A 25,471-nucleotide genomic window follows, 5' to 3' on the forward strand; every position below is an offset into this window, starting at 1 on the left:
GCTAACCATGGGTTCCATAGTGATGAAAAATCATACTTTTCCATAACAAGTAACACATCAATACAAACTGTGATATCTTCTGAATGATTAAAAGTTTAAAGTTTTCCACAACCCAGTTCTGCCACACAAAGGCCACTCTGCAGCGTTGGATATGCTAGCAAATGTTTATTTTTTACAACATATATTTTTTTTTAAAGTCAGATTAAGGTTAAGTTAAGGGATATATTTTTGGTTCAGGTTAGGGCTTTGGGACAGATTTGCCAACTGGGTCCTGGCAAAACTGTGAATAGTAATGACGCAGGATAAACAGGATGAGTATCGAAAGCGTTAACTGACTGTTAGCTATCTTTCTGTGGAGAATCGCCAAACTGAACGCTAAGCTGCCTGCAAATATACAAACAAAGCTCCAAGTCAATGACATGGCCGCCAGTATTTTTCCTGCTTTAGTCTATTGGAGCAGTATGGTATTGATTTGCAGTAATTAAAGCTGTAACCGTAGTCTATCCTCAACAAGAGTGCACTATTTCTCAGTCAGAGGCAGAAAGCGCGCTAATTATAAAGTCAATAAATGCTAATCACTCACAGCGGACAAACTCACAGCCAGTTCAGATGGAGCCAAGAGGTTAGCGTACGTCAGGCGCGGCAGAAGCTAGAGCTGCTACACATGCTAGCAGCTAACAACGCCAAAAGTGACAAGGCATTACTCAAACAGCCCCGTCAATGCAACTCAAGCTGCGGAGAAATGAAAACTAGATTCAATGGATTTCTCCCCAACTTCCTTTCATAAATATCTGAGTGCAGTGTTAACCCAACACAAGTATAAGAGGGTGTACCCGATTTATTTTCTCTTAATAAAGTCAGATCTATTTTGTCTCTGTACAGATATATTATAAAATCAGCTCTTAAGGTCATAATGGGATCTCATAGAGCAGTTAATTCTCCATGAAGCAGGGAGTGCGCTGTTAGCATGCTAATGTTTGTCAGTTTTAGCGTGACGGTAAATGCTGCTCTCTGGTTGTTGAAAGTCGTGAAAAGTGCTTCAAAAGTCCTCATGGTGAATACAGTAATCAGGATGTTACAAAAGCATTAGGTGAGTGAGAAACACATGTGGACGTTTGCAAAGTATTTAAAATAAACTAGTTCTGTTTTTCCAACTTTTTCTCACTTAAAAATCAGGTAGATTGTTTTGTAGGTTACCGAGTTATAAACAGTACATAAAAATCACCAGAATGCAGGAAATTACATATTTTTTGTTCAAAATCACACTAACTATAAAACAATCAATACCATTTTATGAATCAGTTAGTTTCATCATTTGTATTGAATTAAGTCTATGCCATTAGCATCTTTAACCACCCACGATCACTGACTGACTGATGACGCCAAAGTACACAAGTGAAAACGTGGTGAAGATTCTTGCTCAACAAATTCAACGTTTTCGCTCTCCATCTGACGTCCCTCTCTCCCCCTACAGCCCTGCTCTCCTACCAGCTGTCCGCCCGCGACCTCAGCCGCTCGGGCATCGCCATGGACACCGCCGGCTTCACCTTCGACCCTGAAAACTGCCCCTACTGCGCCAAAGAAGCGGAAGCGGCCTCGGAAGGGGGCAACGAGACGCCCGGGGACTCGGACAGCGAAGGGGTCTACGAATTCACCCAAGACCTCCACCACCGCGACCGCAGGGACAGCCGGCAGCCCAGGAAGAAGCAACGAAGCCTGGGCAAGACGGCGGCCAGGGTGGTGCGCTTCTGGAGGCTGGTGTGCGACACATTTCGGAAGATTGTGGATAGTAAATACTTCGGAAGAGGGATTATGATCGCCATTATGATCAATACGCTGAGTATGGGGATCGAGTATCATGAGCAGGTGAGTGCTGGGCTTGTTTCTTTGTGTGGTTTGTCATAAATGGTTAAGTGTTGTGACAAATGGCCTGAGTCCTGGTTGATTACTGGCCCAATGTGGTGGACCCAGTGAGAGGTGATTCTGTGTATTCACAGAGTTATCAGACTTCAGGTGTTTTTTCCATCAATTCTCTGATAATTGTTTAATATTGTTTTTGGGATTATCCTGTTCCAGTATGGTTTTTATTTAGTTTTTTAACAGCATCCATTTCCAGTTTTTGCAACTTAACAGTAAAAAATGAAAATGCTTGTAACATGTTAGATTGGTGAAGTATTTCTATGGCACTATGTCCGTGATCCAAACTTTTATGAAGGTCCTTGATGTCTTGGTGTAGTGGTAATTGGCCCGTTCAGATTTCTGTGTGTAGATGGTTGGTTTTGGTGGATGAGTCAGTTTTCTTACTTTTACCTAACCTACGCATTCTGGTAGATCCATGTTGTACTTGAAGTGGTGGGGATGAAAGAATCCAGTTCTGATAAGTTATCCACTGTGAAATGGTGATGTTGATCATTGACTTGATTTGAGAAGGTAGAAGTTGCTTTTATTTCAGTGTTTGGATAATAATAGATACGTCCATGGTTATTTCCTGATTGTCGCATACTTTTCCTTTCCCCTCAGTGAATAGTTGCACCTTACGTCACTTATAGTGTCGTCCGTCATTCACCCCTTCACGTCTCTCACCCTAAAGTCATAAAGAGTCAGATATTTTGTTAAATTGATGATTTTGTAGTGTGTTTGAAGTGTGTTTGAAGTGCATTATCAATATTCTTGAAAGTATATATTTCAGGTTGACTTGGTTTACAATGAGTACAAATAATGACACAAAGGGGCATGAGTTACTTATGTTGATGGTTCAATCGCTCTGGTCATTGAGCCCATGGCCAGGACACTTTTCTCCTACACTGGTGTATGAATGTGTCTTCTTTCTATTCTTTTAATTTTATTCTTTTTTATATGAATAATACGACACATAGGTATGTGTATTAATAGTTTAATAATAATAATAATAATCATTAATAGTGTATTGATTTCCTATATTAGATACTAAGAACATAACTTTCTGGGGCTTACGTTTCATTCAAGAAAAAACAAACTATAAACTAGATAAGCTTGAATGTGACCAACTTACAAAATGAAAATAGTATAAATGAACAAACATCCAATAAATGCTAGTCAGATGAGAGTAAACTTTTATTATTAGCTCTGCCCCCTAGTGGATGAGTATCTTGGCAGCTTCTTACTAGACTAGGCTCGGATTCTCCTTTCCCCTCAAGCTCCAAGATTGGGATTCCGTAATGTCGTCTTGCTGGGCTAGCTTGTTTACATGAAGCTAATTGCAGCCACATGACCTAGCTAGCGAACAGCGCAGATATAAAAAGAACTGGAGCTGTGACGTAACACTGTGGAGAGCCCCATGTGTGTGTCGGCCGGAGCCGTGTTCGTGTGGTTCGGTGTCGCATTGTGTAGTTTGACCCCGGATTCACCTGGTATTAGCATGCAATCCCGAGTTAGCCGCGCGGGGATGAAAGCGAACGCATGTCAAGAGCGAAATGCAAACAAGAAAACGGCACGCTCGCACTCCGGGCTGTGGGGTAACATCTGCGGATCATCTGGATCTTTGGACTTTCCTGAGTAAAAACAGGTGGAGCGGAGATATGTTCAGAATTCAAAAAGAGGCCTGCCAATTCATACGCAGCACAAAAGTGGACACATTTATTTCGATATTCTATCACATGACTAGTTGCTAGATGCCAGTTTGTTCAGTCTGATCACCATTTCCGTTGCTGCGTTTTAGGCCAAGGCAATCAAGTGTAGGGATAACGATATGTAACGAACGATATGTAAATCCCACGCTACTGTTTTATCACCATATTACTTTCACCGTACGATATTTATTGCGACACTGTAACAAACAGAATTGTAGCTTTCTTTGGTATATTATTCCAAAGAATGACGATATAAAGAGCTTAATAACGTATTTTTTCATGATGTCTGTACTGAAATGGAGCAAAGGATCATGGTCTATATAGTTATCTCTGTTTTTTTAGCTGCTGCGGCTACAAAACAATGTATTCAAGCAAAGAAGCTTGCAATTCAATATATTTTCACAGTGGAATTGCGCCGAATTCTAGACTTGGGTTCATTTCCATTGGCTGTCCCGCATTGGCTCTCACTGCCCCACTGCGGTCTCTAATCCCAGTAATAACCACGCCCGACCCTCCTTAGTTTCTGAGATCAAATGAAATCGGATTTTCTCAAGGTTGTATGGCAAGTTGAGGTTTAAAGCACACCCGGCATGTTCTCAAGTTTTTCTAACTTGTAGTATTCTAATTCTAACACAGAAAGAATCCGTCTTTTCATGTCATCAATCAGGGACGTTCCTTCAAAAATGCAGGGACAAATTACACAGGGAGATAAAACCGATGGAGGAGCATGTATTCATGGTTGACTCGGCAAACAGAATGTGCCGAGTGTTTCAAAATGTAAAAAAGAGTTATCTCCGAAGTAGCTAAATAATAGTCTACATTACATACGTTTTCATGTTTTCCATTGGGCTGTGATCGTATGTTGCCTAGCGCCTGTTGTGTTACCTGCTGTGACTTCTCGCCTGGTATTCTATCTTGGCGTTGGCTGGGCTCTGTTGGCGCGTGCAGCTCTGTATAAAGTTATATAACCCATGTGAAGTAACTGACACCAGTGTTGAGTGCACTTTGTGTGTGCAGCAGCGGGAGCCGGGTTTTACGACAGGGTTACCTCCGGCCGATGACCCACTGCCTGTAAACGCTTCCATTTGTGGAACATCACTGGTACATGCAGTGTTATACGGCTCGACTTTAGGAGATTCTTTTGTTGTTACGGTTACCTTTTTGTGATGTATTATATGAATTTAAACTTTTTTTTCTTTGATTATCTTTTTAAATGCCTGGGAGTGAAGCCTTTTGGAAAGAAAGCTGGCTCACTATCTGAAAGCTAATGCTGACTTTTAATAAAACATAAAATATGTAAAGTAAAGACTACACGATAGTTTTAATTCAATTCGTTTTTATTCAAAATTCAACACCCAAAATCACAACTGCGTTGCTTCCCAGGGCTGTAAAAATGTTTTAATTTTACCAGCAGAAAATTCTAAAATGTATATGCATAACATTTTGAATTTACAGATAAAATAAAATAGACTTGGTTTGAATATATACACAATTCACAATAGGTCAGAATAGTGCAAAAAAGCTGAACAGTGAAATGGATGGTTATTGATTTGAATAATTGTTAAAGTGACAGGTGTTTAGAAATGTTCATGAGTCCAACGGCCGAGGTTACTCCACTACACGTGTTTTTGTGGAGCCCCTGCCTGAGGGGAGTGGCCTCCTGCCTGAAGGGAGTGGCCTCCTGCCTGAGGGGAGTGGCTCAAATAGTCCAGGGTGAGAATGGTCAGCTGTGATCCGACCTGCTCGTCTCAGAGTCCTGGAGACGTACAGGTCCTGCAGAGATGGAAGTCTGCAGCCGATCACCTTCCCGGGACTGTGTGTCTGACACTCCGACCTGCAGTGTGGAGGACCTGCAGTTTGGGGGATCTGCAGTGTGGAGGACCTGCAGTGTGGAGGACCTGCAGTGTGGAGGACATGCAGTGTGGGGGCACTGTCCTCGCACCCTTTCTCTTCACCCTCTTCACTGCAGACTTCAGACACGACACAGACAGCTGTGTCCTGCAGAAGTTCTCTGACGACTCTGCCATCATCAGATTCATCACGGACGACGATGATGCGGAGTACAGAGGACTGGAGCAGGACTTTGTGGACTGGTGTCAGCGGAACCACCTCCTCATAAACGCGGGGAAGACCAAGGAGATGGTGGTCGACTTCCACAGAGGCCACGCCCCCCTCACCAGTGAACATCCAGGGACGGGACATTGAGAGAGTGACTCATACAAGTACCTGGTGTTCATCTGAACCACAAACTGGACTGGACTCATAACACAGACTGTACAGGAAGAGACAGAGTTGGCTCCACCTCCTGAGGAGACTCAGGTCTTTTGGAGTGACAGGGCCACTCCTGAAGACCTTCTACGACTCTGTGGTGGCATCAGCCCTCCTGTTCGGTGTGGCCTGCTGGAGCAGCAGCATCACAGAGAGGGAGAGGAGGAGGCTGGACAAAGCTCCGTCCTGGGCTGTGCTCTGGACTCGGTGCAGGAGGTGGGAGACAGAAGGGTCCTGGCTAGATTCACATCTATGCTTGACCATGAGTGTCGCCCCCTGCAGGACACTCTGTCCACTCTGGAGAGCAGCTTCAGTGACTGATCCACCCTCGCTGTGTGAAGGAGATGTTTCACAGCTCTTTCCTTCTGCTGCTGTCAGACTTTATAACAAACACTGTTAGTCCTGAACATGTGTCATTCAGCTTCACAATCATGTGCAATACTATCACAATCATGTGCAATACTATCATAATCATATACTGTAGCATAATTCTAAATCTGTCCATATAACAGCTGTTAATAAGAGTTATTTTAAAGTTTTTTTTTAAAAGAGTTTTTTAATAAATTATCTGTTTTTTTATTATATACTTCTGTACCTAATCTGTGTTGCAACACTGGGATTTCCACATTGTGGGACAAATAAAGGTTAATTTATCTTATCTTGGCAAAGTTCCTCTTTGTGAACATTTCTCACAGCAGGTCAAACACGTGCCATTTTCTCCTAGCATATCTTAAATTTGACTCTTTGTCATATTCTTACACCAAACTGCCAATTCACATGTGTAATTTTTTCATTGTTGGAAATGCCTGATACAGATTTGAACGCTTCACTCCAAATGCTAACTCCACACGCATGCTAACTAACCCCACCCGTGCGAGCCCTCCTGCCTCTCTGAAAGACGTCCCATTGGCTGCAAGATTAAAACTGGATGGAAATAGTAATATCAATAGCACTTTGGGCTTGAGCCAATGCCAAAAACGTAATACAATTTACTCATTAATTCAATATCCTATAATGGACTGTAATTACTTTTAAATTGGTAATCAAAGCAAATGCTGAAAAGGCGATTGTCAACATTGACAAAAGGCTAATGCTCCAGCTAGATGTTCTCCTGACCAACATCCTGGTTCTAGAGCAAACGATGGGGTCAACTCCAAACCATTGTTCGGATGTGAAAATATAACCGAAAAAGTAATGCTTTTAAATAAAAAGCAAAGCAAACACATTTGATTGATTCATGTTTAATTCTTTGCTGATTCATCCAAGGCCTCCACATTTGTTTTATGCACCCTCAAAATCACTGTAGCATGTAACGTTTTAAAAGAGCATTATCGATTCAAAAAAGTCAAACATTTTTAGTAATCATATAGTTTGGTCTTATATCTTTATGCATCGTAGCACTCTGAATTATTGTTACACACATACACGTATAGATAGATTAGTAGAGTTTGAGTCTCCAGTATTTGTTCGTTAGCATCAGCCCAGTTACAGTATTACAGAGAGTTTGGCTGGAACTGACCCGTCAACCACAGCCGTCATTGTTGATCATAACTATGTAAAAGTGGCATCTGAGCTAAAGGAGAGTTCTGATAAGAATCTAGTGACACTAAAGCTGCTGTTTTACATGTCACTGAGGAGAAGCAGATAAATGATGTAAATATCCTGGAATACTGGGATTGGCTTGACCATTGGTGTTTTGTGACGTGGGATTGGACGTAACTCTGGTCAGCGTCGGCCATTTGAGCTGGAGAGAGAACATTTCGTGTCCATAAATGTCTCTGGTTACACCCCTGTGGTATTGCTTTAAATGTACTTATTTCCATGGAGACTAGCAGGTGACGCCACAAGGTACAGGTCAGCTCTGTGGAGTGGCGGGCCCACTCACAGTAAGAAACGATCATTTTCCAAGTATTTTAAGCCATAAAATGTAGTTAATGATTGTTAATCATTGACTGAGGTTCAGGAGGTGGACCACGCCTCAACCTTTTACTCCTCCTCCTGCAACCACTCCTCCACTCTTTAACCACACCTCTAATTACCCAGAAGCCCTATTTATACAGGCCTATCCCAGCATCTCTGGGTGTCCCTGCTCGCTCAACCCTCCGACCTCATGTGTCTATCATCTTCACCTAAACACATCACCGTCTAAAGGAAAGGGCGGGGCTGATCACCTGAGACGGAGCCCCCATCCCGTGTCTCCACCCACCCCACTCTAATCCACCTATCATTGAGCTCTCATCGATTCCATCACCGTCATCATCAGTTATTAATACATATTCCCTCATATTCCATTGTTTGTGGCGTGATCTTTGCCACTGAAAACACTGAAATAAATAAATGCAAAATTCAAATGAGTTTAATGCCATGGTGGAACATTCCAGTCACAGCAGTAACATATCATGGACACAGCTTTAATTATTTAAACAGTTCAAACCAAAAGCATGTGTAAAATGAGTGTGATTGGTGTGTCCAGCCTCCCATTCCGAGCTGTCATTAAAAACACCAGTGACTTTGTGGGTTTGCTGGGTTTGCTCGGGCTAATGAGTCACTGCAGGCGCTGATTACACATAATGTGCTTATTTATCATCACGTCGAATAATTATCAATATGAGATGACAAAAACACTGTGGGTGCTAATGGAGTTTTTGATGGATTTTGTTGTCTCCAGTAAAATATTATATACTGTTGTCAAAAACAGCCTTTGAAAATGATGTTTAAAGCCCATATATTTACAAAAAAATACTAGAAACTAAGTAAGTGTAAGAGGTTTAACACGACTGCAATTGCTTCTATACGATACTACGATAATTCATTAAATATGATAATAATTACACATTTAATTGAAATACAGCTTGTAATTTGTTGTGATATTTTAAAAGCATGTTGTGTTATTACTAAAACGTGTTAAAACTATGAGGAAAATGTTTGAGTTTTCCAACGATCCAAAAAAGCAATTTGAAAAAACAAAATGTTGACTTGACATAAATATATCTAATGTTCCAATGCAGAAGTATGGGAATATATTTGCTCATTTAACATGCTTCATTGCTCAAATCTGACACATTTGATTAAAGTCAACAGTGTTTGTGAAGCGTGCAGCGTCTGTCTGGACTCAGATATGATTCTGCATTTGAAAATGTCATAATCATCTCTTATGCAACTAATTCAATGCAAATGCACTTTCAGCTCAACTTTTCCAAAGCTCTCTAAGCACTTACACCAGCTGACACTTTCCACACGCCGCACCATTATTCTGTGTTTGGAGGAATTGTTGTGTATGATTTATGCTTTAGAGACGTTATTGAGGAGCTATTTGAATGAATTGTCCAGGTCTAAACCATCTTAACATACAGTTTTATTGTACTCATAAGGACCTATTCATGCAGGAAGTTATACCTGTACTTAAACAGTCAGTAAAAGTGAAATTACCTCATGACCTCTGTGTTTTGTGTGAATGTGCACGGGAGAAGCAATGTTGGTAATTATTTTCTTTTTATGGACTTTATTTCAGTTATTGCTGACTGATAATCACACTTAAAAAGACAAGACATTTGAATGAATTCAAGCGTTGTTTGCCATTATGTACCTGAACTTTACCAGCCAAAACACTAAGAGAAGTTACACATATTGAAATGAAGTCATCCATAATGTTAGACCGGTATCTTTATTGTTGTCACGTTAGTATTTGTATTGATTCTAAAGTTGTATTGCTCAGTAAGTCTGTTCATTCTGAAGTTGCAGTTCAGGAGTTCCTGTGCTGATGGTGATAATATTGTTAAGTAAGATGTATTAGAAGCGTTGCCTTAAAGGACACATATTATGCTTTATTTGCATTGTTATTTGCCTTTAAACAAACTCTTGAGTAACCTTAGTTAGACATCTCACGTTATTAAAAACAAAACTGCATTTGGCTCTTGCCCTGGGACTGAGTTTGGTGACATCTACTGGCTGCAGAGGGAATTACACACAGTTTAAAGATACACATTTTCCAACAAAATTTATTTCAAGCAGACCTCTCACTTCCTGGTCTCAGCACACAGTTGCACTGATCGTGATGAGACAGAAGAAATGTTTCTGGAGTTAAAAACAGCAGCAGATTCTCAGAGCCACATCACAGATCGGGAAAACGTCAGTTATCGAGGAGACGCAAACTAGCATTAATGAAGTTAAATATAACTTCAGGTATGTTTTTGATGAGCAACAATGTTAAAACAGAGTTAAAAGCTGAAATAAGGTTTGCGGTACCTGGGGTATTTTTGATATTTTGCGTCATTCATTGCTTGATGAGTCCTTAAAGGTTGTCTCTCACTGAGCTCTCTGAAATCTCAGAAATCCATTAATTATGAGCAGACTTTTCCCCAAGCATATGGCTCTATTAGCATGTTATTTTTTGGCTTCATTTATTATACACACACACGTTTTGTCACCGTCAAAACCGAGGGTTAAAGTGTGTTCTTCCAAACCTAGACATTATATTAAGATAGAAAAAAGTACAGCAGGTGACCACATCAGGCAAAGTTATGAATAAATTATATATATATATATATATATATATATATATATATATATATATATATATATATATATATATATATATATATATATATATATGTTTAATGTCATTCTGTGGAACATTCAGATGAAGCAATCACATCTACATGGAGACGGGCAGATGTCAGACCTGGGACACTTTCCATGTCAAATTGAACATTTAGTGAAGATGAACAGTGTGATGTGTCTCTGTGATCACGGAGGAGCCGAGTGAAGAACATGGAGCTCTGTGTGACCTTCTCCAGTGAACAGACCGTGGCACATCGCTGGCACGCTCGCAACTATTCCATCAGCACGCCCGTAAAAGGCAGCGTTCTTAAAGGAGATGCTCTTAAAGGAGACGAAGATAGAGCGCACACCCTCTCCACACTTATCCCTCATGTCTGCGACGCAATCCAACAGCCTGATTCATCTTTGTTTTGTCTCCAGTCAAGATGGTTGGAAGCAAGATATAAACTTCAGTGTTCTTTCATGTTGGGCTGCTCAGTGTATCGAGAAAACGTCATCATCGCGATTTTGGAGCGGGCGATACGCGTATTGCAAAGTTACTGCTAGCTCAGATCTAATGTCACAGAAAGAAAGAAGAACGAGGCCAGATGAATCCCACCAAAATGACCACAGCTCCAAACGGACTGGCTCGCTTCATATTACATCACTTTTTAAGCTTATGACTTATAGCACCGTCCACAGTAATACATCATTAACGGTAAAACTAATTATGATATCTACCTTTTACAAATACATCAAAATACATAGCCTACATAAGACTAAAAACAAATAACAAATACAAATCTGATATTTTAAATAAAGTACCTTATACCTAAAGCCAAGTATCAGTCGAAATCAAAATCGATCAATCGTGTGTGTGTGTGTGTGTGTGCGTGCGTGTGTGTCTGTGTGTGTATGTGCTCTGTGTGTGTGTGTGTAGGTGTGTGTGCGTGCGTGTGTGTGTGTTTGCTTGTGCGTGTGTGTCTGTGTGTCTGTGTGTGTGTCTGAGTGTGTGTGTAGGTGTGTGTGTGTGTGTCTGAGTGTGTGTGTGTGTCTGAGTGTGTGTGTGCGTGTGTGTGTGTGTCTGTGTGTGTGTGTGTGTATGTGCTCTGTGTGTGTGTGTAGGTGTGTGTGCGTGCGTGTGTGTGTAAGTGCTGTGTGTGTCTGAGTGTGTGTGTGTGTGTGTGTGTGTGTGTGTGTCTGAGTGTGTGTGTAGGTGTGTGTGTGTGTCTGAGTGTGTGTGTGTGTGTGTGTGAGTGTGTGTGTGTGTGTGTGTGTATGTGTGTGTGTGTGTGTGTGTAGGTGTAGGTGTGTGTGTGTGTCTGAGTGTGTGTGTGTGTGTGTGTGTCTGAGTGTGTGTGTGTGTGTGTGTGTGTCTGAGTGTGTGTGTGTGTGTGTCTGAGTGTGTGTGTGTGTGTGTGTCTGAGTCTGTGTGTGTGTGTGTGTGTGACAGGAGCTCTGCTCAGTGTCAGGGACGGTCTGGAGAAGTGAGCACACAGAAGGGTCAGAGGTCAACACCGTGTCTGCTGGAGCGGGTTCACCTTCCACTACACGTGTCTTTACTCGCTCTGTTTGTCTGGCTCTGAAAACCAGTGTAATGAGTCGAACGAGTAACACATCAAAGTATCGTTATAATGTTGTGATGCGCTAACGTGTCTGTCCTTTATCAGGGCTAATGTCAATATAGGCACAGTTTATGTATTTTGTGTCGGTTTGATATATAAAATAGTGCCGTCTGAAAAAATGTGACACTGGCTAATATCGGATATTTGTTTCAGCTTTAAAAAGAAAATCCATATTGGACCCGTGCTATCATTATTGTTGTTTCCAAAGAGGATAATATTCACAAAACTGCATTATATAATCTGTTCCGTCAAATCTGTTCACCATTCCCTGCCCAGCGTTCATTTGGCTAACATTTCTAACTACGTCTTTTTACACTTTATATGGATATACTTCTCTTGTGGCCTGCCCTCTGCAGCTGCATCAGTTAAGATAAGATATTCCTTTATTGTCCACACATGGGAAATGTCATTGTTGCAACGCAGTAGATACAGAGGAAAAGGACAGATAACTTATAAGAATAGAATAGAATAACTATTATAAACAAAACTCCTATAGACAAAACCTCTCATGTCTTAATAAGGAATGGAGGGGAAAAATGAACATAAAATAAAATAAAAACAGCTAGCATAAGACAAAATAATAATAATGATAAAACAAACACTCTATTTTCATCAGTTATATGCACATGAATGTGACATTATTGCGCGTGAGTACGACTGTAATTGCACTTGAATATGACGGTATTGCACGTTAGGTCGGTACAATTACACAGTTACAGTCTGAAGTCTGAATCGGACCATAATATTGGGATGAAGTGACATTACATTAGCGCTCACTGGATTGGCCTGTCCCACACGGGGAGCCGTTTCCCTCCAAACACCGCTGCAGCCGAATTAAACCCGCCTGATCATCTCCCAGGGGTCCGCACTCGTCTGGGGGACATTCATCTGTTTGAAGGATGGTTTATATGCTAATGATGACGTGTCGACAGTATTGTTTGAAGTACAGTATTCAGAGTGGTGCAACTGTTTATGAAATATTGGCATAAAAAGACTTATTTGCACAAAAGAAGTCACTATCTCTAATTTTTCTCCTGACTTGAGCAGAAGAAAAAGAAGGAGTGGTTTGGTGAGCTTTTAGAGTATGTACATTAGGTATATTTGATGTTCTGAGTTCTTAATAGCATATTTTGACAGGCCAGAATACTTTGGTTGATTCAGGCTGTAAACTGTCAAAATGCAGATGTTTGTTCAGTTTTAAGGCTAATATTCCAAAGTTCAATCGACCATCAAAACGTCCTTCTAAATATATATTGTGAGTAAATTCAATCACTACAAACATCACTGCTGTTGGTTCAAAGGAGTCATATTTGTAAAGCCAACAAAACAGTTATGATGTGTGAACTCAGAGTTATAATGACCCTTGACCTTGAACGTCATGAACATAACCACTTTATGCAGTATATATATTTTTGTAATACATAAAAACATTTCCTGATTGCCCAGATATAAAGTAAAAGTGTTGTATCATATAAAGATGATTATGTTGATAACAAAGGAGTTGTTGCCAAAAAGATATTGAATTCTGTCACGTGGGACAAACGTGTTCTTGGCTTAAGTGACTGTGCACAGTGATCATTTGAGTCGGGTCTCGAACCAGCGACCTTGTGTTTCAAGGGCGTGTGGTGTGTCCTGTGCCACCTCTTACATAGTTCAGTGACATGATTCAATTTGCTTTGGTCATGGGACGACTGGACGACGGAGGGACAACACAGACAGTGAAAAGAAGAAACCCCATTGGTCACATTTAAAAATGAAGCAATCATTTTAAAAGGCGTTGAATGAACCACTAGATGTGCCACTGAATCCTGGCTCTACTTATAACTGTCAATAATGAATCATTTCCGATGCCTCAGGTGTTTGCCCTCCATATCATTTCCCTCCGACCTGTTTGTCTTCATGGACATGTTTTTGCTTTGCATTTTGTTTGCATTTTGTTTATGTGACTTAAAAGATCCGAAAACTCTCTGGATGTTGTAGGTCTATTCCAAGGTACTGGAGAGGAGAATCTGACCGACAGTCGAACGTCGGATTCAGGAGGAGCAGAGCGGTTTTCGTCCTGGTCGTGGAACACTGGACCAGCTCTATACTCTCCATCGGGTGCTCGAGGGTTCATGGGAGTTTGCCCAACAGGTCCACATGTGCTTTGTGGATCTGGAGAAGGCCCAAGTGGAGGAGTTCAAGTATCTCAGGGTCTTGTTCACGAGTGAAGGAAGGCTGGAACGTGAGATTGACAGACGGATCAATGCAGCGGCTGCAGTGATGCACTGTTGGACTGTTGTGCTGAAGAAGGAGCCAAGGAGTCAAAAGCTCTCAATTTACCAGTCACTCTACCTTCCTGCCCTCACCTATGGTCATGAGCTTTTGGCTTTGACCGAAAAGACAAGATCGCGGATACAAGAGGTCGAAATAAGTTTCCTACGCCGGTGGCTGGGCGCTCTGTTAGTGACAGGGTGAGAAGCTCAGTCACATGGGAGGAGCTTGGAGTAGAGCCGCTGCTCCTCCAGCTGAGGTGCCTGGAGCATCTGTTCCGGAGCCTCCTGGATGCCTGTTTCGGGCATGTACTACCAGGAAGAGGCCCCGGGGAAACCCCAGACACACTGGAGGGACAACGCCTGTCGGCTGGCCTGGGAACGTCTCGGGATCCCCCCAGAGGAGTTGGCGGAAGTGTCTGGGGAGAGGGAAGTCTGGGTGTCCCTGCTTAGACTACTGCCCCCGCGACCCGGCCCGGAAGAAGGTGGATGGACTTGAGAAATCACACATTCCTACTGCCAGTGGACTTGCCTCTCCACAGATCTGATGCAAATTGCTATTTGGGTTTGAGTGCGGCTCTTCTGTTATTGCTGGCCTGGTCAGCCAAGACAACACTTCTTAAACATACAAGTAGAAAAGAGAGTCTGGTGCCAGACGTCTTTCTAACAGAAAGTAAAAGTGTCCGGCTCGCGGATGCTGGTGACAGGCCAGTGTGACTCACCTGCAGCTGAGGACAGTCTTCTCTTTCCATCATCATGTTCCTTTGAACTGTTTCATGGAGGCTCCAGGGAGGATGTGTGTGCGAGGCCATCAGCACATCAAAATCACACACTCAGCCAACTCCAAAGAGTTACGGACATGAAAAATGTGTCTTCACGAAGATGAGCGGGTGAAAAAACACATCATGTCTTTTAAGTTTGATAAGAAATCAGCTCAAAGTGATAAAGAAGCTTTTCTCCTCTCAGACTCAGCCAAAGACAGGTCATAACTAGGATCATTATGGACTTAATCCTGGAGACTGAAAACCCCCTGGAGTGGGGCTTTTGTGGTCGCTGAACCCAAACTGTGGAGGAGGAGAACCAGTTCTTCAGGAGGAGAACCAGTTCTTCAGGAGGAGAACCAGCTCTTCAGGATGAGAACCAGTTCCTCAGGAGAAGAACCAGTTCTTCAGGAGGACAACCAGATCTTCAGGAGGAGAACCAGATCTTCAAGAGGAGAACCAGCTCTTCAAGAGGAGAACCAGTTCTTCAGGAGGAGAACCAGCTCTTCAGGAGGAGAACCAGTTCCTCAGGAGAAGAACCAGTTCTTCAGGAGGACAACCAGATCTTCAGGAGGAGAACCAGATCTTCAAGAGGAGAACCAGCTCTTCAAGAGGAGAACCAGCTATTCAGGAGGAGAACCAGCTCTTCAAGAGGAGAACCAGTTCTTCAGGAGGAGAACCAGTTCTTCAGGAGGAGAACCAGTTCTTCAGGAGGAGAACCAGATCTTCCAGGAATACAAGTCAATATCAATTACCAATTGATTGAATTTTCTAGTTCACTAATATTATATATAGCATGAGTTTTGGTACTTGATAAAATAGAATATATATATATATATATATATATATATATATATATATATATATATATATATATATATATATATATATATATATATATATATATATATATAGGCAAGGCAAGGCAAGTTTATTTGTAGAGCACATTTCATACACAAGGCAATTCAAAGTGCTTCACAGCAGGAAAAATGCATTCAAATCACAAAGAAATTACAGAAACAGAAATACAATAAAATTAACTAAATTAAAAATTATCAATCCAACTGATTTTCTAAACTAATAAAATCACAAACAAAAGAGAAGAGTGCAAAGAAAAAATCCTTTCAGTCATATGCGCAGCTAAACAAAACAGTTTTTAGCTTAGATTTGAACATTGTCAGAGTAGAAGCCTGTCTCACATCTTCAGGAAGACTGTTCCAGATTTTAGCTGCATAAAACTGAAACGCAGATTCCCCATGTTTAGTCCTGACTCTGGGCACCAGCAGGAGGCCGGTCCATGTTTTGTCCTGACTCTGGGCACCAGCAGGAGGCCGGTCCCTGAGGTCCTCAGAGTCCGAGATGGTTCATATGGCACTAACATATCCAAGATGTACTTTGGTGCTAGGCCATGGAGAGACTTGTACACAAGCAGAGCTGCTTTAAAGTCTATTCTCATAGCCACAGGGAGCCAGTGCAGAGACCTGAGAACAGGACTAATGTGATCATACTTCCTTGTTCTAGTCAGGACCCGAGCAGCAGCGTTCTGGATGTACTGCAGCTGTTTTACAGCTCGTTTGGAGAGGCCAGTGAGCAGGCCGTTACAGTAGTCTAATCTACTGGAGACAAACGCATGGATAAGTCTCTCTAAATCTGGTTTTGACACTATATTTTTGATTTTGGCAATGTTTTTTAGATGGTAAAAAGCTGCTGATGTTATTGATTTGACGTGGCTATTAAAGTTCAAGTCTGAGTCCATTATTACCCCCAGATTTCTAATTTGGTTTGTAGGTTTTAGAGCGAGACTCTGGAGGTGACCGCTAACACTTTCTCTTTGTTTCTGTGGGCCAAAAACGATTATTTCAGTCTTGTCTGAGTTCAGCTGGAGAAAGTTGTTTTGCATCCACACACTGATCTGTTGGATGCAGTGACAGAGTGAATCTACTGGTCCATAGTCACCTGCCGATAGTGAAACATAGATCTGAGTGTCGTCTGTATAATTGTGATAGGACACATTTTCACTGCGTATCAACTGACCTAACGGCAGCATGTAGAGGTTGAACAGAAGGGGACCCAGGACTGACCCTTGGGGCACCCCACAGGTCAGGGGCATGTGGTCTGAGATACAGCTACCAATTTCAACAAAGTACTTCCTGTCTTCCAGATAGGACCTTAACCAGTTTAGGGCAGTGCCAGTGATGCCCACCCAGTCCTCTAGTCTCTGTAAGAGGATCCCATGATCGACAGTGTCAAAAGCAGCACTCAGATCTAACAGAATTAAGACTGAGGCTTTGCCCGTGTCAGTGTTCAGGCGGATGTCATTTGTCACCTTGACAAGAGCAGTCTCAGTGCTGTGATGAGGTCTAAAACCTGACTGAAAAACATCAAATGAGTTGTTTATTAAGAGGGAATCTGTGAGCTGTTGGTAAACAACCTTTTCAAGGACTTTGCCCAAAAATGGCAGATTAGAGATGGGCCGGTAATGACTCAGTACTGCGGCATCAAGACTGCTCCTCTTTAGGAGAGGCTTTATGACCGCAGTTTTCAAAGACATTGGGAATGTTCCAGATTGAAGCGACATGTTGACTATGTGAGTGAATGGTGCTAACAAACTGTTCAGCACAGACTTTAGAAATCTGGTGGGTAACACATCAAGGCAGCATGTAGATGAACTCAGACTGGTGATGATCTCATGGACAGTTTTGTCAGTTACTGGTGCAAAGTGAGTTAGCTCTAAGTGTCTTGGTGGTTTTAGGGTAATTTTTTGCATTGTGGGATTTATAGCATTTTTAATGCCCTGAACTTTGTCATTAAAGAATAATGCAAACTCATTACACTTGGATGTGGAAATGAGTTCTAACGGCAGCTGAGCTGGAGGGTTTGTTAATCTGTTTACTGTGGCAAACAGGACACGCGAGTTGTTACTGCAGCTTCCAATTATTTCAGAAAAATATCTTTCCCTAGTTCTACATAAGATTAGGTTGTACATGTTCAGCTTTTCTTTGTAAATCTCTTTTTGAACCTGGAGCTTTGACTTGCGCCATTTCCGTTCGGCCCTGCGGCACTCCCTTTTCTGTGCCCTGACCTAATCATCATTTCTCCACGGCGCCTTCTGCTTATTTTTAACCATTTTAGCCTTTATAGGGGCGATGGTGTCCAGAACATTCAAAACACTAGATGTAACAGAGTTCAACAAATCATTTACATTAGAACATGAGACATTTTCAAAGTTTATCATTTCCATAAACAGTGCACCTGTGCCATCACTTATGTGTCTCCTCTGAACAACTGCAGGACCAACCGGTGGTTTGGGAGAAACAGACAGGTCAAAGAAGACACAGAAATGCTCAGACAGAGCAACATCGATCACATTAACATTTGAAATATTTACCCCCTTTGTAATTATGAGATCTAGAGTGTGCCCTCTGCTGTGGGTGGGGCCTCTCACATGCTGAGTAAGACTGAAGGTTTCAAGGACAGCATCAAGCTCTTTAGCGTTTCTGTCACAAATATTATCAACATGCACATTGAAACCACCTGTAATGACCAAACCATCAAAGTCTGTGCATACAACTGAAACATCTCAGTAAAATCATCAATAAAACGTTGGCAGTGCTGGCGAGGCTTGTATAAAACAATGAAGAGAATGGATGGAGACCGTTTTAGATCCATTTTAAAGGATACATACTCAAATGATGAAAACACCCCAAAAGACAACCTGCGGGTAATTATTTCATCTCTAAAGACAGCACAGACTCCACCCCCTTTTTTGTTTTCTCGTGTTTCAGATTCAAACTTAAAGTTGAGTGGAGCAGATTCTATCAGAACTACATTTCCTGTGTTTTTGTCAAGCCATGTTTCAGTTAAAAACATAAAATCAAGATTATAAGAAGAAATAAAATTATTAATTAGGAGTGATTTGTTACATAAGGATCTGACATTTAGCACAGCAAGTTTCAGACTAGTTTCAGTGGGACTGGGCTTTATCTTTTCACAGGGAATATGAATCACATTTCTCAGATTGGGCCTGACTCGCATTTTGTTTTTCCATCTGTGTGATGATGTGACTACAGAAATAGCACTAGGGGGGGCTCTTTTTACATAGGGCCCCGGGTTGGTTTGATTTTTAATGTGACAATAAGTCCCGGCAACGCTGAGACCCAGTGCATCCTAGCTATGGGAGATACCAGGTAAAAGGCGAGGTTGGATGGGTGGTGGGGCTTTTGTAGCCAAGGAGAGTTTGGGACCAGGTGAGAGGCGAGGGGGGATGGGTGGTGGGGCTTTTGTTGGTGTAGTCGGCATAGCCCTTGCTATATTGGGCGTGAGTGGAGCCATCTTAATGCCTGATTTGATCAGACTTTCAAAATGGCTGGGAAGGCCCATGGGTGAGAGTGGAGATGAGAAGGAGAATGATGAATCTTTAGTGGGAGTAGATGTTGCAGGGGGAACCCAGGGCTGGTGTGAAGGCAGGGGCGATGACAGGGATGTTGTTGGGCTTGTCACAGATGGGTCCAAGGCCTTTGAAGATTGTTCCTTTGCTGGAGGCGGTGGAGGTGAATGTGGAGCAGCTGGAGCTGAATCCTTTGCTGGTGGTGGTGGAGCAGCTGCTGATGAATCCTTTGGTGGAGGCTGAGGTTGTGATGCTTTTGATGTTGAAACATTGGCTCGGTCTCTGGCTGAGGGAGCAGGAATTCTTCTCTCATTCCTCTCTTCTCTAACTATCTGCTCAGGACCCTGTCCAGGCCCAGTCCAATGCCTCAGAGCGTGGAGCAGGTTCTCTGTCAGCACCCTCACTCCACCTCTGCATAGGTGGGGGCCATTTCTCTTAAACAGGTCCTCTCGTTTCCAGAATAGATAGAAGTTCTCAATATAGTGTAGTCCTCTCGGGGGACACTCTTTGGACAGCCATGTGTTCAGCTGAAGAAGCCGGCTAAACTTGTTTATCCTCCTGTCGATGTTTGGAAGAGGTCCACTTATGAAAGTTTTGATTTCCATTTTATCAAGCACGTCGAATAACTTCAAGAAGTCTTTTTTCAAAACTTCAGTCTGTTCCCGCCGCATGTCCACTGCACCCACGTGCACAATCAGCTGTTTAGCTCCTATATATATATTTTAATTGTTTCTGTACAATACAAATACAATAAGACACAGAGATTCAATAAAGAGTAGTCTGTATAAAGGATCTGGCACGTCCCCTTTTGTGTCTGTCCCATTTGTTCCAATGTCCCCCAAATTTGTCCGATGTTATTTCAGTCGTGTCCTTGACACTATATTTTTGTGGCATTTTTTACAGCATTACATTACATTTAATAAATGTTTAATATGAAGCCGTGTGACCGAGATTCAGCCCTGGTTTTTCATAGTGTGCGATGTTTGGAAGCTAACGCTAACGCTAACTCCTCCAATAGAAATGCATCGGGGCTAATGTATGGAACGTACCAGCCGCTAGAATGTAGGCGTTCTGTGTATTATACTGGAGTTAAAAGCTCATAAAAGTAAATTGTGCATAACGTGTCTGAACGTATCTGCACCGCTCAGATGTTCAAAAGCTCAAGTCTCGTTGTGTCAAACGTTAGAAATGGCGTCCCTTTTATCTTCTGTTCTCGCTGTTGTCTGTGGCAGCGTTTTCCTTCTGCATCCAACCGCTCGCTATAAACCCTGTTCTGAGTTATGGATATGAACATTTGAACATGGAGAGGCGCTTTGATCTGACGATACAGGACGAGCGCCGGTCCAATTCTCCCGAGATGCGACAGACGCCTGCTCCGTCTGATGTGAACGTGTGGATCCCGAGCGCCTTCAAACGGAGGTTAATAATGCAAAGGAGAAGACTTTGTGCAGCTTTTAACCGCGGTATAATATTGATCAGGAATGGGCGAGATATCGGTTCCAATATCGGTATCGGTGATTTCAGACGGTCAGACCAAAATGGACCAAAATGGAAATTGTTGATTTGTGTTTTCCCCCCGTTTTTTCTTTTAAGCTCCTCCAGTGGCTCTGTAACTGTGGTGTTATCTTTGTTTCCATTTTAAGACATCAAAATTATGAATCTGGGAGCAAGAGTATGTGTTTTTATGTCTTTATCGTATATATATATATATATATATATATATATATATATATATATATATATATCATCGCGCCCTCGCTCATCGCGCCCTCGCTCATCGCGTCCCCGCTCATCGCGCCCTCTCTCATCGTGCCCTCTCTCATCGTGCCCTCGCTCATCGCGTCCCCGCTCATCGCGCCCTCGCCCATCGCTCATCGTGCCCTTGCTCATCGCGTCCCCGCTCATCGTGCCCTCTCTCATCGTGCCCTCTCTCATCGTGCCCTCGCTCATCGCGCCCTCTCTCATCGCGCCCTCGCTCATCGCGCCCTCGCTCATCGCGCCCTCTCTCATCGCGCCCTCTCTCATCGCGCCCTCGCTCATCGCACCCTCTCTCATCGCGCCCTCTCTCATCGCGCCCTCGCTCATCGCGCCCTCGCTCATCGCGCCCTCGCTCATCGCGCCCTCTCTCATCGCGCCCTCTTTCATCGTGCCCTCGCTCATCGCGCCCTCGCTCATCGTGCCCTTGCTCATCGTGTCCTCGCTCATCGCGCCCTCTCTCATCGCGCCCTCTCTCATCGTGCCCTCGCCCATCGCGCCCTCGCCCATCGCTCATCGTGCCCTCGCTCATCGTGCCCTCGCCCATCGCACCCTCGCCCATCGCTCATCGTGCCCTCGCTCATCGCGCCCTCTCTCATCGCGCCCTCTCTCATCGTGCCCTCGCCCATCGCGCCCTCGCCCATCGCTCATCGTGTCCTCTCTCATCGTGCCCTCGCCCATCGCACCCTCGCCCATCGCTCATCGTGCCCTCGCTCATCGCGCCCTCTCTCATCGCGCCCTCTCTCATCGTGCCCTCGCCCATCGCGCCCTCGCCCATCGCTCATCGTGCCCTTGCTCATCGCGCCCTCGCTCATCGCGCCCTCGCTCATCGCGCCCTCTCTCATCGCGCCCTCTTTCATCGTGCCCTCGCTCATCGCGCCCTCGCTCATCGTGCCCTTGCTCATCGTGTCCTCGCTCATCGCGCCCTCTCTCATCGCGCCCTCTCTCATCGTGCCCTCGCCCATCGCGCCCTCGCCCATCGCTCATCGTGCCCTCGCTCATCGTGCCCTCGCCCATCGCACCCTCGCCCATCGCTCATCGTGCCCTCGCTCATCGCGCCCTCTCTCATCGCGCCCTCTCTCATCGTGCCCTCGCCCATCGCGCCCTCGCCCATCGCTCATCGTGTCCTCTCTCATCGTGCCCTCGCCCATCGCACCCTCGCCCATCGCTCATCGTGCCCTCGCTCATCGCGCCCTCTCTCATCGCGCCCTCTCTCATCGTGCCCTCGCCCATCGCGCCCTCGCCCATCGCTCATCGTGCCCTTGCTCATCGCGCCCTCTCTCATCGTGCCCTCTCTCATCGGGCCCTCGCTCATCGCGCCCTCGCTCATCGCGCCCTCGCTCATCGCGCCCTCGCTCATCGTGCCCTCGCTCATCGCGCCCTCGCTCATCGCGCCCTCGCTCATCGCGTCCCCGCTCATCGCGCCCTCTCTCATCGTGCCCTCGCTCATCGCGTCCCCGCTCATCGCGCCCTCTCTCATCGTGCCCTCGCTCATCGCGCCCTCGCTCATCGCGCCCTCGCTCATCGCGTCCCCGCTCATCGTGCCCTCGCTCATCGTGCCCTCGCTCATCGTGCCCTCGCTCATCGCGCCCTCTCTCATCGCGCCCTCTCTCATCGCGCCCTCGCTCATCGTGCCCTCTCTCATCGTGCCCTCTCTCATCGCGCCCTCGCTCATCGCGCCCTCTCTCATCGCGCCCTCGCTCATCGCGCCCTCGCTCATCGCGCCCTCTCTCATCGCGCCCTCTCTCATCGTGCCCTCGCTCATCGCGCCCTCTCTCATCGTGCCCTCTCTCATCGTGCCCTCGCTCATCGTGCCCTCTCTCATCGCGCCCTCTCTCATCGCGCCCTCGCTCATCGCGCCCTCTCTCATCGCGCCCTCTCTCATCGCGCCCTCGCTCATCGCGCCCTCGCTCATCGCGCCCTCGCTCATCGCGCCCTCTCTCATCGCGCCCTCTTTCATCGTGCCCTCGCTCATCGCGCCCTCGCTCATCGTGCCCTCGCTCATCGCGCCCTCTCTCATCGCGCCCTCTTTCATCGTGCCCTCGCTCATCGCGCCCTCGCTCATCGTGCCCTCGCTCATCGCGCCCTCTCTCATCGTGCCCTCTCTCATCGTGCCCTCGCTCATCGCGCCCTCGCTCATCGTGCCCTCGCTCATCGCGTCCCCGCTCATCGCGCCCTCGCCCATCGCTCATCTTGCCCTTGCTCATCGCGTCCCCGCTCATCGTGCCCTCTCTCATCGTGCCCTCGCTCATCGCGCCCTCTCTCATCGCGCCCTCTCTCATCGTGCCCTCTCTCATCGTGCCCTCTCTCATCGTGCCCTCGCTCATCGCGCCCTCTCTCATCGTGCCCTCTCTCATCGTGCCCTCGCTCATCGCGCCCTCGCTCATCGCGCCCTCTCTCATCGCGCCCTCTCTCATCGTGCCCTCGCTCATCGCGCCCTCTCTCATCGCGCCCTCTCTCATCGCGCCCTCGCTCATCGCGCCCTCTCTCATCGCGCCCTCGCTCATCGCGCCCTCGCTCATCGCGCCCTCGCTCATCGCGCCCTCTCTCATCGCGCCCTCTTTCATCGTGCCCTCGCTCATCGCGCCCTCGCTCATCGTGCCCTTGCTCATCGTGTCCTCGCTCATCGTGCCCTCGCTCATCGCGCCCTCTCTCATCGCGCCCTCTCTCATCGTGCCCTCGCTCATCGCGCCCTCTCTCATCGTGCCCTCTCTCATCGTGCCCTCGCTCATCGCGCCCTCGCTCATCGTGCCCTCGCTCATCGCGTCCCCGCTCATCGCGCCCTCGCCCATCGCTCATCGTGCCCTCGCTCATCGCGTCCCCGCTCATCGCGCCCTCGCCCATCGCTCATCATGCCCTTGCTCATCGCGTCCCCGCTCATCGTGCCCTCTCTCATCGTGCCCTCGCTCATCGCGCCCTCTCTCATCGCGCCCTCTCTCATCGTGCCCTCTCTCATCGTGCCCTCTCTCATCGTGCCCTCGCTCATCGCGCCCTCTCTCATCGCGCCCTCTCTCATCGTGCCCTCGCCCATCGCGCCCTCGCCCATCGCTCATCGTGCCCTTGCTCATCGCGTCCCCTCTCATCGTGTCCTCTCTCATCGTGCCCTCGCTCATCGCGCCCTCGCTCATCGTGCCCTCTCTCATCGCGCCCTCTCTCATCGCGCCCTCGCTCATCGCGCCCTCGCTCATCGCGCCCTCTCTCATCGCGCCCTCTCTCATCGTGCCCTCGCTCATCGCGCCCTCGCTCATCGTGCCCTTGCTCATCGTGTCCTCGCTCATCGTGCCCTCGCTCATCGCGCCCTCTCTCATCGCGCCCTCTCTCATCGCGCCCTCTCTCATCGTGCCCTCGCACATCGCGCCCTCGCCCATCGCTCATCGCGCCCTCTCTCATCGCGCCCTCTCTCATCGCGCCCTCTCTCATCGTGCCCTCGCCCATCTCGCCCATCGCTCATCGTGCCCTCGCTTATCGTGTCCCCGCTCATCGTGTCCTCTCTCATCGTGCCCTCGCCCATTGCACCCTCGCCCATCGCTCATCGTGCCCTCGCTCATCGCGCCCTCTCTCATCGCGCCCTCTCTCATCGTGCCCTCGCTCATCGCGCCCTCGCTCATCGCGCCCTCTCTCATCGTGCCCTCGCTCATCGCGCCCTCGCTCATCGTGCCTTTGCTCATCGTGTCCTCGCTCATCGTGCCCTCGCTCATCGCGCCCTCTCTCATCGCGCCCTCTCTCATCGCGCCCTCTCTCATCGCGCCCTCTCTCATCGTGCCCTCGCCCATCGCGCCCTCGCCCATCGCTCATCGTGCCCTCGCTCATCGCGTCCCCGCTCATCGTGTCCTCTCTCATCGTGCCCTCGCCCATCGCACCCTCGCCCATCGCTCATCGTGCCCTCGCTCATCGCGCCCTCTCTCATCGCGCCCTCTCTCATCGCGCCCTCTCTCATCGTGCCCTCGCCCATCGCGCCCTCGCCCATCGCTCATCGTGCCCTTGCTCATCGCGTCCCCGCTCATCGTGTCCTCTCTCATCGTGTCCTCTCTCATCGTGCCCTCGCCCATCGCGCCCTCGCCCATCGCTCATCGTGCCCTTGCTCATCGCGTCCCCGCTCATCGTGTCCTCTCTCATCGTGTCCTCTCTCATCGTGCCCTCGCTCATCGCGCCCTCTGTCACGCTCTTTAAATACATATTCCCTCGGTCGCTGCGGTGCTCTTGCTCTCACACATTTTAATAGAAAATTCTGCTTATGCAAAATGTACTTTTTCTCTCTCAACTTCTTGGCCTAGGG

General features: G+C 46.2%; 1 protein-coding gene across 12 annotated transcripts in view; it reads left to right on the forward strand.

Annotated features, from left to right (window-relative positions):
* Nucleotides 1-25,471, forward strand: part of cacna1g (calcium channel, voltage-dependent, T type, alpha 1G subunit) — a 296,305-nt gene that overhangs the window by 99,151 nt on the left and 171,683 nt on the right. For all 12 annotated transcript variants that reach the window (XM_072455517.1, XM_072455513.1, XM_072455523.1 and 9 more), the window contains exon 8: nt 1,475-1,866. In XM_072455517.1, the coding sequence (XP_072311618.1) occupies nt 1,475-1,866 (392 nt within the window). The remainder of the gene's footprint in view (nt 1-1,474; nt 1,867-25,471) is intronic.

The sequence above is a fragment of the Eucyclogobius newberryi genome, unplaced genomic scaffold (assembly GCF_026437365.1).
Source record: "Eucyclogobius newberryi isolate DKJ021-1_F unplaced genomic scaffold, fEucNew1.0.hap1 SCAF_20, whole genome shotgun sequence".
NCBI lineage: Eukaryota > Metazoa > Chordata > Actinopteri > Gobiiformes > Gobiidae > Eucyclogobius > Eucyclogobius newberryi.